At 35.5% G+C, this 19,305-nt stretch overlaps 1 protein-coding gene across 1 annotated transcript in view; it reads left to right on the top strand.

The window, feature by feature from the left end:
* Window positions 1–19,305, top strand: part of LOC149540658 (auxilin-related protein 1-like) — a 55,564-nt gene that overhangs the window by 25,481 nt on the left and 10,778 nt on the right. The window contains exon 7 of the mRNA XM_089801750.1: window positions 2,549–2,725. Within this exon, the coding sequence (XP_089657876.1) occupies window positions 2,549–2,725 (177 nt within the window). The remainder of the gene's footprint in view (window positions 1–2,548; window positions 2,726–19,305) is intronic.

Consider the following 19,305-nt stretch of genomic DNA (forward strand, 5'->3'; position numbering starts at 1 on the left):
CATAACTGCCCAACAGTTATGAAGATGGGAATTGGCTATTTCACACATTGTTTTATAGGAAGAGAAAGAAGACTATGGTTGCTTTTATTTTGAGAAGATAAATATAATCTACAAACCTGGACTTTGCATCAGATTTATGCACTCTTCATTGCATTTCTCTAGTGTTAATGCAATGGCTTATTTTCTTGACTCCTTCATCTACAATTTTCAAGCATAATCATTAATCTCCAATTTATACTTCAGAAAACTTTTTCATGGTTTGGGCTAATCAAAGTCTACATTCTATTTGGTTATTCCTTGCACATCAATTTTTTATTTTATTTTTATCAAAAATGGGCGGACCACTAATATTCAAAGGCTCAACTGTGAAAGAATCAGGAAGAAAATCCAGTATACTTGCCAAATTATAATATAGAAAGTGAGAGAAGACCGAGTGAGAAGTAGAATAGCCAATCTAAAAACCCAGTATCCTTGCACATCAATTTTATTTTTCAAATTTAAAGCATTTCTTTAAACATTTGCAAAACCCTAGAAAGTCCAAACACAGTCTTGTAAATATACTGTTTATGAGTCTAGCAGCTCTTCTGCTAGCCTCTTTAAATATCTAATGCTACTCCTAGTGCTTCAAACAACTTCCCTTTGCATAATTTGCAGTAATCAAAACAAAACCCATCACAGTTTCTGTGCTTGCCCATTTCCTACTCATCTATGGTATTTTGTTCATCTTAATAATGTGTATTGAAGAGTAGAAAATTCTGATGTTTAATTGCTGCAATAGAATTAGAGATTCTTCAAATGAAACTGGGTCCTGTAATGGCAAGATCCCATATTTATTCTGCAGCATGATGAATTTGAAAACCACAACGTGGTCAATGAAAAATGATCTCTCAATTGGCCCCTCTGCCTGTCATTTAACAACACCCACCACTTGCTATCTTCCTATTGGTCAGTGGGTCAGTAGGGTATGTATCTTTAATTCTTACAATTGCTTGCCACATATTAGTAATTAGCTCCTGTATATAAAAAATTTAAAATCAAAATTGAGCTCTGACCGTAAGCACATTTGAAAGTCAATGTTCAATTTAAGGGCTGGGAATAATATAATTGATACATGTTAGATGATGTCTTGTGTAAAATGCGTTTGGAGGCTGCAAATTAGAACATGCTTCATCATAGTTTCCTGTTACGAACATTTAAAAAGAAATTGAACTTACATCGTATTTTAAAGCTAAAGCTAAAATGTTTATATTCAGGATTTTTATAAGCTTTTGTACAGACGCACCTTACCTTACCTAATTTTTTCTTTTGGCATACTAGCATACCTGAACTCTATCTTCAGAACTGAACCAGATCAATAACTCTGACATAGTAGTTAAATTTTTAAATATATAATGGATAATATATTTGGATAAATGTTAAGAAGGAACTTGTTAGGAGGGATAGATAGACTGCATCTTCCATTTAAAATAACATACTGTGATTGACATAGCTCATCTGATACTCTACAAAACTTTTTTTTTTTTACAATCTCATTCGATTGGTGGAAAATTTGTTGAAAAAAATCAATGGTCATTGTCTTGGCCGGCATAGTTATATCTGATTGACAATCAAAAATCAATGATAGTTAGTGTTGATAAGTGAGTAAGTTAGTAACTAAATTTAACTGCAGTAAACTTGAGGGAATTTTCTTAGATAGCATTCTACAAAGTTGTAGACTAGATTGGAATTTATTGGTTATATCTAAATTAAATAGTTGTAACAAGGAGAATTTTTTGATTTTGTTCAACAACAGAACTTGACTGATGTTATTTATCTTTCAATAGAAAGAATTCAAAATCTTCAGATTAATATTCAAATAATTTTCGAAATAGGACATGTATTACATTAGTTAACAAAATCGACATACAATTTCAATGAGACGTAATTCAAAATTCTTATTCATATAAATTTGAAATGGATGAATCCAGATTCACTGCATCACTATTGTGGAAACCTAGTAAAATCATTTTGACGCTGTATTCAATCTAAGCATTGAGTATGAAGGCTTTTCAACATGGTTGAATATAGCTAATTATTATTCCTTAAGGCCACTCTCACCCTGTAGTGACATGACCTATAATATGTGTCACTTGACTTGTACATGCATCAGGCATTTGAACTCCCATATTAGATATATATTCTATTTTTATTTTTCTGCATATTATGTCATGCATACTTTAATGTGTATTTGGTATGGAAAGTCTTCCTTTTTATTAAAGATATACTGATGCTTGAACAAGTAACTTGATTTTTCATAAAATGTTTATCTTATTAGGGGCGAAGTAGTCATAAGATTTTATCTCTATTTGCTGTGCTCTTATGAAGTGTCCTTGCCATCTTTCCTGCAGTTAGGTTGTATCATATTTGTTATTAATTCTAATCCATTTTTGTTTATTAGCATAAGAATCAAGGAAGCTTGATATCTTTTTATAATGCTGCATGTTACATTGATAAAAATTTGATTTTTCATTGACAATTTTAATTTTCTTTTTTCGTTTGATATGGGCAGGTACTTTGGCCTGAGGCTGGTTGGCAGCCGGTGTCACTGACAGATGTTATCACTGGTGCTTCTGTCAAGAAAGTTTATAGGAAAGCTACTCTGTGTGTACATCCGGATAAAGTGCAGCAAAAAGGGGCAACTATCCAACAGAAATATGTTGCTGAAAAAGTTTTTGATCTCCTAAAGGTAATTTAGTCACCATCTGGTGTCCTATCTAGGAACCTGTTAGTGGATGTAGTGTTCTGTCTGACATTTAGTAAAAGTGTAGGTTTTTGTGAAAGTTGGCCTTTGAACATTGTGAGCTAGTAAATCTAAAGTTTCAAATTTATGCCTTTTCTAGTCCATATTCATTTTCACAATCGTGGTCCATGGTAAGCTTGTATCTATGGCATAGTGTGTTGTTGGAAATTCTTAAAATGTTCAGAAACATTTTGTTTTTGTTTCCTGGGCTCTTAGATTTTGTAGGAGGATGTTTGTTCACCAGTAGCACATATTAAGGGGTAGTTAAAAAACCTATGTTCCCCCAAGTGTCTGGGAGGGGGACGCAGGTTTTGTTTCCGGGGAGGGCAAATGGGGACAGATATATATATATAGGGAAATCTCAAAATATACACTGAAATTTGCAAATATACATGTCATTATTATGAAACTATGCACAAAGCATGTCATTTAAACATTAGAAAACCTTAACATACACCATTTGAATGCCATCTAGGAAATAATAACCAGTTTCAGTACTCAATTGTCAATATGCATATCAATATGTGAACAAAAATATTTAAATATAAGTTTAGCAGTGAACAATATCATACAAATCCGAAAATCTAAATATGCCCAAAAGCTAGAGGGCTGCCATAAAGTTTCATCATCATGTTCAAGTTTTTTTGTTTTTTTTGTTTTTTGTTTTTGCTTTGCAAATATCGGGGACGACCGGCCCCCTGGTGCGGTTGGGGGGCGTTTGGACGTCCCCTTTCCGTACTGCCATCCCCTTTTTCCGTCCTAGACGTCCCCTAGTACTGGGAATGCCTCCTGCAATTTTTGCCAATTTGGTGACGGCGGGGGGATGTCCCATACCCATCCCCCCCCATCCCAGGGATGTCCCTGTTTCGGAAACCTTGGCTTTTTGGGTGGGGACATGTCCCTGGGGTACGTAGTAAAAAAACATTACACTATTCAACTTGGGAATACGAGTCACAATATATGCTTTAGCGTACATCCCCTCTATTTGAAGATGGTTCATGATCCTTCAATGCTTCATGTGCAGTGGAAGAAATCATTATTTGCCTTTTTTAAAAATTTAACCATAACCATTTTCTCAAAGCTCAGCCCATGGTTACTTCTTATCCGAGGTCCAGAATTTGTTTACCAACCTCAGATCATCAAAAGCAATGCACTTCTCTCCTTAAACTTCAGGTTAATAATTGTCTCTGTTCACCAACCTTGGAACATCACTGGCAGTGATCTGGCAACCCAGGAGCAATTGTTGGATACATTTCTCGCAGGCCCCAGTACTTGTTTAATTCCTCTATTTTTTCAAGTGCTTTGATCATCACTCATCTCTCTGATTAGATTTCCAGTACATATGCAAGATATTTATTCATTCCTTCAAATGCTAGAGCATTTATCTGCAGACACCTTTTTCTACATGTTGAACTTGAAGCAAGACGTGTAATGAAAAATTGGACGGGAGCAATAAATATTTATGTTTTGATTGAACATACTTTTAGTATTTCATGTTGTTTGCCAATGCAATGAGGATTCTGATCAAAGATTCATATATCGGTTATTTTAGAGGACAGCGCTATCTGGTAGACTGCTTGCTCGAGTTTTTCAGAAATACAAACCTCTCAGTTAAGAGTTATGGTGGCTCTCTTATTGTTATGATAAATGGGTTGCTAGTATAATTGCTCCTTTTAGAATTTTATAATCATATGGGTATTTATAAGGATCATTTAGTCCTCCCTAAACATATAAGTTTCTGCATAAGAATTTCATCCTCTCAAAAAAATTAAGCTTCTACCTAAGGATAGACAACTGGCCTTCTCCTTTTCTATCTTACTTATTTGGTCCCGCACAATATAGATATTGAGTAGTTGCCTCATATTACTATTCTCATTGGGTAACTACTCGTTTTTTAAATGTAAGCTTTGCTTGTCAATCCTGGTTAGTTTTCAGACATCAAGTTCTTGTGTTGAGGCTAATCTTGTTTACGAGATATGTTTCATACAAAAAGAGGTTTATTGCTTTATTTGTAGTTTCAGACCATTAGTCAAGACTTTTGCTTGGACTTATTTCTTTTGTGGGGATATTGGTGAAGTTCCTAGGCTGTTACTTATTGATATGTAAGGAAATGAAGTCCCACTGCTATTACTGCAAACTAAGATCTGAAATTCCCTTGCATAGCATGGAAACATAATTAAACTCAGCTACAATCTGGAAAGGAGAGCTGAGCTTTGGGGATTTTGTTCTTTTGTTGCAATGGAGATGAGATTATGAACTGTGTGTATGAGATCTAGTGTTCTGAACTTCTGATAGTAAAAATGATAATTTTAACAATAAATAACTAGATATAGAAAGAATAACAGACATAGTATGCTAGATCTGAGATAAAGATAGAGAGAGAAACTTGGAACTAAAATTTGAGCAAAAAGTGCTTGTCACGAGTGTCAGGTGCCCTGTTCTGAAGGTGTCCAAAATTGAGGAAGGTGATCAAGAATGCAGTTCAGAGGCTTTGAAACACCATCTCCCAGAGATTCAGCTCAAAATAGTGGGATAGGAGTGTTGGGCAAATCAGTTCATTTGTTTGAAGTCTATGGCAACCTGTAGATGTTTTCTTTACACTTCCAATTGTCATTGTGGATTTGAAAAAAAGTGCATGTATAGGACCTTGCCTAAGTCAAATCTCATGTTGGTGTTCCCACCTTCACAACATCTACACCAATGAAAAAGAGTGCATGTTCTTGCAAGGACAGATGCTAAACAAGTAAATGGAATGCTGAATTCACAAATGTTACCTCAACATGGAATTGTAATGTCCTCTTCCAGATTTGCCCTAGAATTTTTGTTCTTAATTCTATTAAATATTCATTTCCTTGATTGGAATGCTTCTTGTTTGATTTGTTGCCATTTTTTGCCCCTTAGCCTTCATTATGTATCTCCCTGATCCTTGAAGGTGTGGATCCTTTTAAGATAGCCATCCCTTTGTGAGGGGACATGACCATTTGTTATTTCTTTAGTTGATTGTTAATTAAATAGTAGTTGTTTTATTCTCACCCTGACATTTATTATAATAATTTCCTTGGATAATGACCACTGAATAAGGATAATGGTTGTTCCTTAATGAATTAGGAGATCTGGACAATCACGGTTCCTTAATGAATAAGGATCTCTGTTCTTTGTATAATGATTCCTTTCCCTTAGTGGTGATCTCTAATCCTTAGACTAATAAACACTGATCGTAATCAGCCATCTGTCTATTTAAGTGGGGGCACAAGCAATTTCAGATTTGGATGATTGAAGATTTATTCTCCTTCCCAAGTAGCATCTTTCATAGGCAGACCTTTTCCATTTCATCAAGAATTTTGGAATAGGCTTATTCCTTAATCAGTTCTTCCTCATATTGAGAATAGTTTCAGGTTTTAAGATTAGTTTACCTTCATAATCAAGGGGGGGTATAATTCTACACATGGGACAATGTGTTGTCCTAGCATTCTTTTCAGTTGGGACAAGTGAAAGACATGGTGAATTTGGCTGTTTCCGGGCAACTTCAATGCTTAAGCTACTTCACTCATCTTCCTTGGGATCATTATGGTTTGGGGTTTTAGTTTCTCCGCTTCGTTGACTGTGATTGACGGTTGTTTATATGGCTGTAGAAGCAACCGAGTCTCCCACTTCAAATGTTCTATTGGAGTGGTTTTGATCAACATAGAGCTTTTGTTGATTTGGAGCCCGATGCAGATTTTCTTGGAGTGTGTTCATGATGTCATAGAACATAAAATCAGAGATGGCTAAGATAGGGCATGGACTCATTACTTCTTTTATTTTTTGAAAGCCTGTTAAGTCACCTCTGTCGATAGAAAGGCCCCTTTCTTGGTTAAGTTTGCGAGTGAGGCAGCTAACTTAGAAAAACCTTTGACAAATTGTCAATAGTAGCTGCCTAAACCCTCAAAACCACTTTGCTATGTTAGAGATCTGGTTTTGGCGATTCCTTAAACTTTTTATCCCTACTCATCCCTTGTGTGCTGATTTTGTGATCAAGGTAAAGGATCTCTTCTAGGGTAAATTTACATTTGGAGCTCTTGGCTTATAGAGTTTCTGGGTCCAAAATGTGTAGGGTTTCCTCGATATGTTTAAGATGTTCTTTTCATTTCTTTCTATAGATGATGACCCACTTAGTTGTTTTTTGAATACTTTGTTCATGCATGATTGAAATATTGCAGGGGCATTTGCCAAGCCAAAATATCGGAGCAAAAACATAACTAAAGGCTGTCTTTGGAATATCTTATTTCTTCATTCTTATTTGATGATAGCTGGACCATAGATCAATTTTGTAGAAGTACCTACTCCATAGTGCTTATCGATTAAGCCATCAGTTCTTTGAATAGGGTAATGGTTTTTTATTTATTTTTGTTTAAGGCCTTATAACCTATAGACATTCTCATGGAACCATCTTTTTCTGTGACCAGTAGTTTTGAGGATAGGAAGGGACTAGGACTAGGTTGGAAATGACCCATTTCTAGTAGCTCCTTGATGGTCTCCTTAATCTTTTCTTTGAACTTGTAGTGTTGTTGGTAGGGAACATTGATCACAAGTTTAGCCCCTTCTAATTCTATTGTATGTCCTATTTTTAGAGTTAGTCTTAGAAGAGTATCACCGGACACTTGTTTATGTTAATTCAAAATGGATATGATATCTATGTGATTTGTTTTGCCTTGGGTAGAGATCTTGTTGAGAATCATGCATTGTGCATCTCACTTTCCTTGTCCATGTCTAGAAATACTTTCCATCCTTTTGGAGGAGACTAACTTTAGGAATCCATCAAGCGACCCTCTCAAGATGACTTCTTCTTGTTCATTGTGTTGTTAGCAAATTTCTAGATTTGGGAGTTCCATAAGTAAGCCTCCCAAGGAATTCCCAATATCACATCAACATCTTATTTTAGGACTTAAAAATCCTCTTTGATGGTGTGCTTCCTGTTGATGTGAGTTTTGTTCCACTACAACATGCAGAATCAAATACTTGATATTTCAAGATGAAACACCAAACACCCAATCCTATCTTGATATAAGGTCACTTCTCATGCTAAGCTTGCAAAGTAAGATAATGAAATGACTTCAAGGTTCCTTCAGTTGGGGATACTCACTCAGTGAAATAATGTGATTTGCTGGGATCACAAAGGGACTTATACTATTCATTAAATGGATATCAAGTTCTTGCACTCCTAAAGATTTAGCTTCACAATGGGCAATGAAAATGTAGGTTTTGATTTTTCAACTTCCACTTTAACTTGAATTAAAACTTAACTCCTACTTCTAACTATAAATGTAGGAATCATGGATGACTTGGACTCTACTAGATGTAGCTTTATCAATGACTCCACCCACCTACTGTAAGCTTCTAAGGAACACTCAAATGGTTTTCAATTCAATAACCCCCTCTCCAATCCCATCATATGGATGCAAACCAAAGATGGAGTATCAATTGAAGTTAACTGCTTTCAATCATCAGCTTACCACACAAGGCACTCTCACAATCATCAAAAGGCTAGTGACTCAGATTTGTTCAAGTCAAGCAAGCAAACATCCACAACAACCTCCGAGTGAAACACTGAGGAAACCATGCAACACTTAAAAGAAACATTAAGTAATTTACCATGAGAAACCAAGAATCAGTCATCCTTTACTTTGACAATGTCATAGCAACAATTTGATCAAGTCCTCCCCTTAACAAGTCTACTCTACTTCTAGCTCTCTTAACTTCTTTCTACTCATAAATCTGACCTAGTTGCTCAATTACAATGATGGGCCAAGATTGATTGGAGATCAAGGACTGACATTTAACCCCAAAAGCCCTAATCAGGGTTGCCAAATTTACAACTAATCACGTACTGGCACCAAAGCATGGGCCAATGAGAAAATTACAATGATTTTTACAACCAATGAGAAAAAAGAACACTTGGCATAATTTGATTACTTGTGCTTGAATCTAGAATTTTCTTATTGGAGTAGACAACTTAGTACCATGTCATCACCCTTATCCTTAGATCTATTTAAGAACATGCTTGGAGTATTGGCCTGTAGAAGGTGTTTGTAAAAACTGCAAACATTTCTTGCTCAATTGATATAAAGTATCTCTCAACATTTGAGATGTCTATCCTATGAAATTTTCTCGTTGTCTTGACTTGAATCACTTGCATCTTCTTGAGCTCGTGAACTTGATCTTTCTTAATTGTCCTTGAATATTTCCTCATGTAGTGGGATTTTCTTTGCTTTCCTGAATTTCCTCTTGATCTCAATCTAGATTTGCAGATTGATAGCTTGAACATGAATCTTTCCTTCTCACTTGAGTTCTCGATCTTGAGCCATCTCCTTGTACCATCTACTTGCTTCTCCACTTGAAGTCTTGAGCTCAGCCTTGACACAATCTCCATCTTTCTCCTTGCGAAACAAAGAAGAAAGTTTCACTAAGTTGATGAAAGAAGTCCAAAAATAGAATCACATTAAAAATGAACAAAATGGATTTCTCTTATTCCAGATTAAGCCTTTCTATCTTCTTGCAATGCCAATTTAACATTAATCCATCCAAAATCTGAAGAGAAACTTAAGTTTTTGATGCATAATTTGCCCTTTTCTGGGATAATTTGTTGGCAATTTAGAGGAAATTTGCTGCTCTTTGTGATCAATTTGCAGTCTAATTGAGGAGGTTGCCTTCTGAATCTGAAGGATTCGTTGACTATCTATGAGAATTTCACTACCTCTTTTGGAGATATGAACTGCTGCCAAAGTCTGAAAAAAATCGCTGCCTTATGAGGGATAGCTTGCTGGATTTATGCTGGGCTAAAGTTTGATGTCCCAGTTTTGAGAAAAATTGCCCCTAGAATTCACTGCAAAAATTGAGAAGTTCGCTGCTCATTATGCAGAGCTATGATTGCTTTGGATGGATGTTGAAATTATTTGCAAACGGCCCATTATATAGGCAGCCAAGGAGCCCAAACTGCACGTCTGTTCTTGGGTGGAAATCCACCAAGCATGATAAAAAATTCATCCCAATTTCCTTCACTTAGCATTAAAATTCCTTTCTTCCACACGTCTTCCATTTGGCCATTTGATTTTGCACGAGGAGAATAAGGCTAAATGGAAAGGAGGAAATTCCATGTTAGGAGGATTAATGTGGTGGGAATCATTTGGAGAGGATTTCCATGGTTGGAGTCGTCTGGTTATAGGTTTGCACCAAACATGATTTAGCTTCCCCTTCAACAATTTCTAACTCCAGAAGAACTCAGAGCAATTAAGTGTGAGTAAAATGTTAGAACTACCTCAAGTTGCCAGCCCTGGCGCTTCTTCCTCTTGGCCCCCCTCCAAAGTAGCCAAAAGACTCATTATACTCTAGACACAACGAATGAATTGAACCCAAATCCTTTTCGAAGATCTGTCTATTAAGAACAACTTCCAATTCAAGAAACCTCGTGACAAATATTCAGGAAATGCACGGGACAAATCCAGCTCGAGTCTCTAGTAATGTGAAATCAACACAAACCACCTTGGTTACAAACAAGGTCCCTCTGCCACCTAAATGTTTGGAACACAAGAAACCTGCGCTAACTCTAACCGATGACAACTAAATCTAAAGCAAACCAAAATACAAAGCAACTTAAACTACTAGGGTCAAGAGACCCTAAGCTAACTCATAGCCTAGATCAACTAAGGAAAAAGTGCAAGAACTACACCTGCTCAAACCAACAACCAACTCCTAACAACTAACTAAGATTCTAGAGAAGTCACAAAGATATGAAGTCAGTTGACCTAAGGCATGTTAAAGTTTTGTAGTGAAGTTGAATAAATCACATTATAAAATATGTGTGCTAAATATTTATTATATATATATAGAAAATTCTTGATATTTTACAAACTATATTAAATTGCACAACGTGATTCTATTTGATCGACTGATAAACAAAATATATGTTGACCGACTGACAGGCTGATGATTTGCTCAAACTAATCAACTTGTTGACGGCTCCATTGTAAAGAATGTGTTAGAAAATTTGAAAGGGGAGGGTGACTTGGAAGTCACGACCCAATGAGATGTGACTCCACGGTGGAGTCACCCCATCGGGTAGCGGCTTCCTGTCAATCCTTATAAAGGAAGTCCTCACCTATTTTGAATACTGACGAACAAATAAAACATAATAGTCTTAAAGCTATTCACTGCTATCAACAGTCTTCTGCAATTCAGTCAACAATGAACACATACTTGCATAGTCTTCTTCCACGAGATAAGGCACAATGACTTCAAACACTGTTTAGTAATATTGGCTGTCCTCATCGGTGATAAATTGCAGAGACTACTGATTATACTTACCTCTGTTTATTTGTTGAATACTTAATCTGCCGATCATTGCGTATACAGTCTATTTTGTAGTTCTGAAACAATATTAATAGGACAAGATATTGATGCATTGCTTAACTTCTGGCCTACACTTGAATTTATAAAACAAATAAAGAACTTAAACTTACTATCTGAATTATCACAAAATCTGATAAACTTTAACATGGTGTCAGAGCAGGTCTAAGAGATGATCCTGATCAGATTTATTTATCCCAGTGCACTCAAATATTCTTAAATCCTACTTTTTGTCAAAATGGTGAATACTATGAGGCTAGAAGACATACTCAAAAGTGACTCAAATTTTGCAGCTTGGAAATTGTGAATAATGTTGATCCTGAAGGAGCATTATCTGAAACAGTTAATTGAAAAATCAGACCTATCACCCAAAGGGACTGACGAACTGAATATATGGGAAAAAGACAATACTAAGGCTATGAAATTACTAGTGGACAGGGGGAAGGATCATCTACTTCCCGTCATTATAGAACTAGACATAAGACATGAAATTTTCAAAGCACTTAAAGAAATGTTTGAGATAAACAATACCACCAGAATTGTCACACTGAAAGACAAACTCTCCAACATTAAGATGAATAAAAGAGAATCCATCGCTTCATATTTCATGAGGATAATAGAACTAAGGAACCAACTCTTTGCAAATGGTCACATTTACAATGACAAAGAGTTAACCATGATAGATCTAAAAGGACTGCCACCCTCACGGAAAACTTTTAGACAAGGAGTGTTAAGTCTGAAGCCAAGAAATCAATGAAGATAAACAACAATAAGAAAGAGCCAAAACTGAAACAATAAATACCAGAAATATTCTGGAAAAACCCTTCTAGAATGAAACGAAAAACCCAGCCACACAAAAAAAGATCACTTTATTGATCATAAGTTCAGTGTACAATGCCTTTCGCTTGAAGCAATGTATATAACATACAAAGAGACTCTTCACATTCTAATTTAAGGTCTCGTTAATATAATTCTTTATTTTCAAATACAACTCTTCTTATAATAGTATCCATATTTCTAGAGATAAAGATCTCTATCATAGCTACAATCTTCAACACTCCCTCTTAGCCAGGGATACATCTTTAGCCAAACATTCACACAAGGCTACAACCAAATTGTCAATGATACAATCTTATCACATAGATCCTATAAAATTCATGGAATCACTCAACATGAAACCATTGCAAGAAGCACAACCAACTTTCATCACAAATTTTGTCATGGAATCTCTCAACATCAGACTAATAGAATCAATTTACTCATTGTTAATAATCATGGAATCACTCAACATGACGGATTTGTAAGACTCACAGCTAAGCTTTTAATCACAGACTCTCATCCAACTCCCATCACGGAATCTCTCAACATGACATCCAACTCCCATCACGGAATCTCTCAACGTGATGACATCATGGACTCTCTCAACATGATGTTCACTATTGCATAGTGAAAGAGTTATCGTGGCTGATCTCACAATCTCATTTATTCACACAAGAATATAAATACACATAACAAAAGAAGACTTAGTTACATTTAAGTCTCAAATTTTATAAATACCACAAGCATCACAAGCATATATGAGAAAGATGGGGATTCCATAAGCACTCCCTCTTAATTATGATGCCTCTCTCTAAAGCTTAAATCTCCTTCTAAAGCTCAACATCCCCCTCTGGAGCTATAATCCATAGCTTGTTGCATCAAATATTAATGCCATATCCTCTACAACCAACAAAGATAAATTTTGATAAATATTAATGCCAGTACCAGTAACAGATCAATATTTAAGGGTATAGAGAAAACTTATCTCTTGATTTTTCAGACTTCGTCTCCATATCTTCAAATCTCCTTCAAGGTTCTCTTAACAATTTCTTCACATCAGCTCACAAATCCAATAAAATTCCAAATACAAAAACTGCAGTATGAAATCATACTGAAGAGCCATGAGGAAAGAAACCCTGTGTAATACACAACACTTACAATTTGCAAAGAAGAGGGGGGCACATAAAAAAATTGATGAACACTAAGGAAAACATATTGACCTCTTTGAATGTAAACTTGTAGAGCACAGAAAATGCCAAATATAAGGTACGACTATTATATTATGACAAATTAATTATCATACGACCTCCTTGAAAACTCGAGCTTTATGCTCTGGTGTTAGTTACCCATACGTCAAAACCTCTAGGAATAAGCCACAGATCAGGCTGAACCATGACCCCTGAGTACAGACAAAAATGAAAAAAATGGAGAGCATGCCCAAGAATAGAAGGCCTGAGATAAACGACACCTGAATTAAAAATGCTCGGATATTCATCAAACATAACTGTAAAAAAGGAAGGGATTCGAAGAAATAGTGGACCCCTACAAGCGGCGAGATGTGCTCGAAAAGCATACTATGACCCATGCAAGTGAAAGGTTACTGGTACTGGCATTAATATTGTGGAACCGATGCCAGTTATACATGAGCCTTAAAAGGAACCGACGCCAGTTATACATGAGCCTTAAAAGGAATTTATCAAAATACAAATGACCCTTGACATGTGTCACCATAACATCATGAAAAAAAGAAGATATATGGAGACGAGCGTAGCCGATGCTGGAGAATAAAATAAAGGCAGGGAGAAAACAAGAAGAAAGTCCGATGACATGAAATTTGATGCCCTCAAACAAACATAAACAAAATTGATTTAATGCCAAAAATAAGAGCAAATTAATAGCAAAGGATTCTGTATAGTTCCCCATTCTTGAAGAAAACTTATCTAAGTCCAATCAGATGTCAACTTTGAACACGACGCTTTGACTACTTCACAATGAACTGCAAAATTGAATAACATAGAAATACGTCCCTTCACACAATAACTCAAAATAGAAATCATCCATAAGAGGATTATCACAAGTAAATGAACCAATGATGCAATATGAAGACCGATGAGCTTCCACCTTAAACTGACAACAACAAAAGAATTAAAAAATGCAATAGAATCAACACATAGAATGAAGGAGAACATCAAACCATTGGAAACAAACACACAACTTCCAGCAGAACGGTACTTAAATCACAAAACATCAGAAATGTCAGATCTCTAAAGCATAACACTCTCAAATTGATAGAGGTAATGGACAAAAAAGACTTCTTTTAGTGCTGATATCTAAATTAGCTCTGGTACCATGTTAAATCTGGAGCCCATAAATCAATGAAGATAACAACAATAAGAAATTGCCAAAACTGAAACAATAAACACCAGAAATATCATGGGAAGATCCTTTTCTAGAATTAAGGGAAAAACCTAGCAACACAACAAAAAATATCATTTTATTGATCATAAAAATTCAAGCGTACAATGCTTGAACTTTTATGACACGTCTTTATATTTAATATTACAATTTAATCATAGGTGTCCTCTTTAGCTGAAGGTGACCATAAAGATAATAGTATCCATATTGTAAAGATAAAGATCTCTATCGCAGCTACAATCATTAAGAAGGAGTATGTTCTCGATCCAAGCTTCCTAAACTTGCTCGATTAAAGATTGACTCCATACAAGAGTAGTGCATGTTAATGTCACAAGATGATACTTATACTAGAGTGGAATATTCAGATTCTCACAACTCAAGTTGATAAAAGGAAAAAACTTAAATTCAAAGGGAAAAACAAACATATAGAGTACTCAAAAATGCAATGCTTTAGATGTGCAAACTATGGTCACTCGGCAATACAATGCCCTGATAGACTGAAACATCAAGCATCCTTTGCTAAAGTCAGTAATTCAGATATAGATTCAGAGAGATGTCTATTCTAAAGAACTTCAAAATATCCTCAACATGTGTGAAAAGAGGAAGTTCTCTATTTCCTTGTCATATTCATCAAACTACAAAGTAATGTGGAACTCTTTTAAAGTGAACTTGACATGGTTACAATTTTTGAGATGGAGTCTCAAAGTACCAAATTATTGTAATATATTTTTATATAAATCTAACTTTAAAATCATATTTATTTGTTTGTATTTTCAATACATACTATAAAAAACTGTGCCTTGATCTTTTCCTCCAAGAATGTTATTGCAGGAGGAGGAAGTCTGACACTTCTTCAAAGACAAACCTTGAATGAAGAGCTCAATTGATTGGTATATAGAGGGAGTTCAAAAGTTCTTGTGAGTGACTATGATTTTAATGGGCCTTCCTCTTGTGTACATCATGAGGAAATGACGATTTCCAAATGATCATCACTTGTATTACATGAGTTATTGGAAGGTGACGATCTGACAATAACTTAAATCATGGTACATATTTAATGTAAACGTTGAAACGGATCATGATGAATTATATCTTGTAAATCAATAACTAAGTGTTAGATGTCATTCACTTAATGGTCTGTAAATTGTTTGTATAGATATATAATAGGTATTTGGTGAATATCATATGTTGATATTTTGGAGGCCAATACTCATGATATCAAATGTGATATCAAAATGGTGAATATCATATGTTGATATTCTGCAGGCCATTATTCAGAGTACTTGGTGAATATCATGTGTTGATATTTCAGAGGCCAATACTCGTGATATCAAAATGGTAGAGATCCTTTGATCAAAGATATTCTTAAAAGTGCGCTATTTGTAATATTACCAATAGTGTAATATTTATCAAATTGTTATCCTTCTTAAGTAAGAGGGAGTGTTAAAGTTTTGTAATTAAGTTGAATAAATCACATTGTAATGTGTGTGTGAGTGTTAAAGTTTTGTAATTAAGTCGAATAAATCACATTGTAATGTGTGTGTGCGCGCGTGTGTGTGTGTGTGTGTGTGAGAGAGTACTATATATATTATACTTATCCTTAATATTTTACAAACTATATTAAATTGCATAACGTGATTCTATTTGACTGATTGCTAAACAAAATATATGTTGATTGACTGATAGGCCGACGGTTTGCTCAAACTAATCAACTTGTTGACATCTCCTTTGTAAAGAATGTTTTACGAAATTTGAAAGGCGAGGGTGATGTGGTAGTCATGACCCGATGGGACGTGACTCCATGGTGGAGTCATCCCATCGGGTAGCAACTCCCTGACAACCCTTATAAAGGAAGTCGTGGCCTGTTTTGAATACCAACAAACAAGTAAAACATAATAGTCTTATAGCTATTCACTGCTGTCGACAGTCTTCTGTAATTCAATCAAAGATGAGCACATACTTGCATAGTCTTCTTCGATGAGATAAGGCACAACGACCTCAAACACTGCTTAGTAATATTGGCTATCCTCATTGGTGATTAATTGCAGACTACTGATTATACTTGCCTCTGTTTATTTATTGAATACTTAATCTGCCGATCATTGCATATTCAGTCTATTTTGTAATTCTGAAACAATACTGATAGGAGAAGATATTGATGCATTGCTTAAGTTCTTTGCTACAACTGAATTAATAAAACAAATAAATAACTTATACTTACTATCTGAATTATCAAATAAATCTGATAAACTCTAACAAGGAAAAACATGCACCTGACTCTTAAACACCTAAACAAAAACTTAAATGAAATGTCTACTCTAGAACAATTGAACCAAGTGGTCCAATGCCAATGTAGACCCAATCTAACTATACACAATATGGCTCCTTAGAGAAGTCCTAGGTTTGCAACATCATCTGTAGTTAATGTTTTCAACTTAAAAGCATTTTCTCCCAGGGTTTCTAAAACCTGATAGGGACCTTTTCACAGTTTGTCAAATTTGTCATGATCTCCTCGTTTCTCATGTTTTTTATCCCAATATAAAACTAGGTTAGAGATCCTAAATGCTTTGATTCTGGCTTTTCTATCAAACCTTATCTTCACTATCCCTTGATGCTTTGGAAATGTGTCTAAAGCCTCATCTCTTTCTTTATCCAGTTGCATCAATTGTGACAATCTCATTTGGACTGTATCCTCTTGGTCATAGTACTCTTGCAAGAATTGTGAAGTTGGGATTCTCAGTTGCACTAGGAAAAAATAGTCTTGTCCATATACTAGATGGTAAGGGGAGGTTCCGAAATAGCTCTTTGATTGCCTTCTATCTGTCTGTAAGGCGAATTTCAGTTGGGTATGCTGTTCTCTTGGGTTTTTATCTAGGAGCTTGTTTTAGACAATCATAAGGTTCTTGTTGATCCATTCTACTAGGACATTTCCCTAGAGATAGTAATTGGATGAAAATTTCAGAACAATCCCATGTTCTAATGCTTAATTATGAAATTTCAATGAAGCAAAAGCAAAACCATTACCTCAAACCAAAGCATGAGGACATCCAGACCTCGGAATAATTTTCTCTTCAGAAATTTAATGACAACATTCGCAGTAGAATACTTCAAGGCTTGGGCCTTTGTCCACCGAGTACAGTAGTCACTAGCAATTAGAATATACCTAGAGATAGTAATTGGATGAAAATTTCCAAACAATCCCATGTTCAGGTGCTCCATTATGAAATTTCAATGAAGCAAAAGCAAAACCATTACCGCAAACCAAAGCATGAGGGCAGCTAGACCTCATAATGATTTTCTCTTTAGAAATTTAATGACAACATTAGCAGTAGAATAACTCAAGGCTTGGGCATTTGTCCACCATGTACAGTGGTCACTAGCAGTTAGAATATACTTGTGTGGAGCAAGGGAAGATGTATTTATCATACCAATAAAGTACAGTGGTCACTAGCAGTTAGAATATACTTTTGTGGAGCAAGGGAAGATGTATTTATCATACCAATAAAGTCGAGCTCCACTCTGCAAATGGCCTTACCTTGATCACTAGTTGCAACCACATTTCCAGATTTTTCCCTCGAATTATAGGAGTTTGACAAATATGGCAAGTTTTCACATGCTCATGCGCATTCTCGTATAAAGTTGGCCAATAATATCCTACTCTCAAAATATTATGCACTCATTGGAATGTTGCACTTGCATTGAATAAGCTGAATGACATCCTTCTATAGCACACAACAAGCCTAAAATTAGAGCTTTTTACTTGACCATGTTGGTTGTACAAGGAAACTGCAATCTATATGTTGCCATATATGTTTCTCCCATTGGACTGGTCAACACATACCCAACTCTTGATCCTACTTTAGTTTTGGAACCATCAAATGCACAAGTCGACAATTAATGATCTCCTTCAGGCCCATTTTGAACTAAATTTGCGGGGTTAGTGATTGTCTTTATCTTTTCCCCATCACATTCTGATCTAACTTGATTTTGTTTTCTTTCCTCACCCATTTTGCTACGTTTAGCTTCGTTCATCTGCAAAGGTATATCCTTTTGTTTTGACTTATCAATTGAATCTCTCTGTGGCTCATCTTTCTTCAACACTAACGGGAACCTGAATTGTTCCAATGCGATGTTAAACATAGCGCAAGACATTTCTGAATGGAATGTTTTCATGAATTTTGCAACAATTGGGTAACAATAAATCTCTCATTGGAGTTTGACTTCCCCATTTTATGCCTTGTCTTACTGTCCTCAGTATGAAATTCCTAAAATTTTCAAACATGCCTTCACCTTTGTTTGATGAGGAAGAATGGTGAACATTTTCTACAAATCTTTCAGTCAAATCTTGTCCTTTTGACAATACTTTTCCTTTATTGCCACCTAAAGTATGAAAGATCAAACCTTCTTGGTTCTTTGGCTTATAGAGGCCCGAATCAGTCTCGACAAATTAGATTTCATTTTCTTTTCCATACCCATTGATGCTCATTTTCAATCTTGGAGTGTTGTCAATTCGAATATGCTTTGACAATTGTGTCCACAAGAACCACGTGTGAGAAATCCGTAGCTACACAGTCATTTAAGTTTCAAGTCGAATCCCTACCCAACAACAATCTATAACTATCTAGAATTCCAACAACTGAAAGGTCAATATGTTGCTCCATTCAGGTATCAGATGCCAATTGCATATTAATATTGTCACAATTGACACTTTAGTGCGGTCCAATTGTGTAACTTTCTTGTTTGTGTTTGCTGGATGAATTCCCAATCTTCTATAAGTCACTAAGGACATGACATTACTTGACGCTCCTAAGTAGATTAAATAATTGTGTAAGTTCGCTGAAAATCGTAATTGCTAGCAAAAATGGGGTTGATTCATCTTTCCCTTGATAAAACTCAATTGGAGTATTGTT

The sequence above is a fragment of the Cupressus sempervirens genome, chromosome 9 (genome assembly GCF_028749045.1).
Source record: "Cupressus sempervirens isolate cs-2001-9-10 chromosome 9, ASM2874904v1, whole genome shotgun sequence".
In the NCBI taxonomy this organism is placed as follows: Eukaryota; Viridiplantae; Streptophyta; class Pinopsida; order Cupressales; family Cupressaceae; genus Cupressus; species Cupressus sempervirens.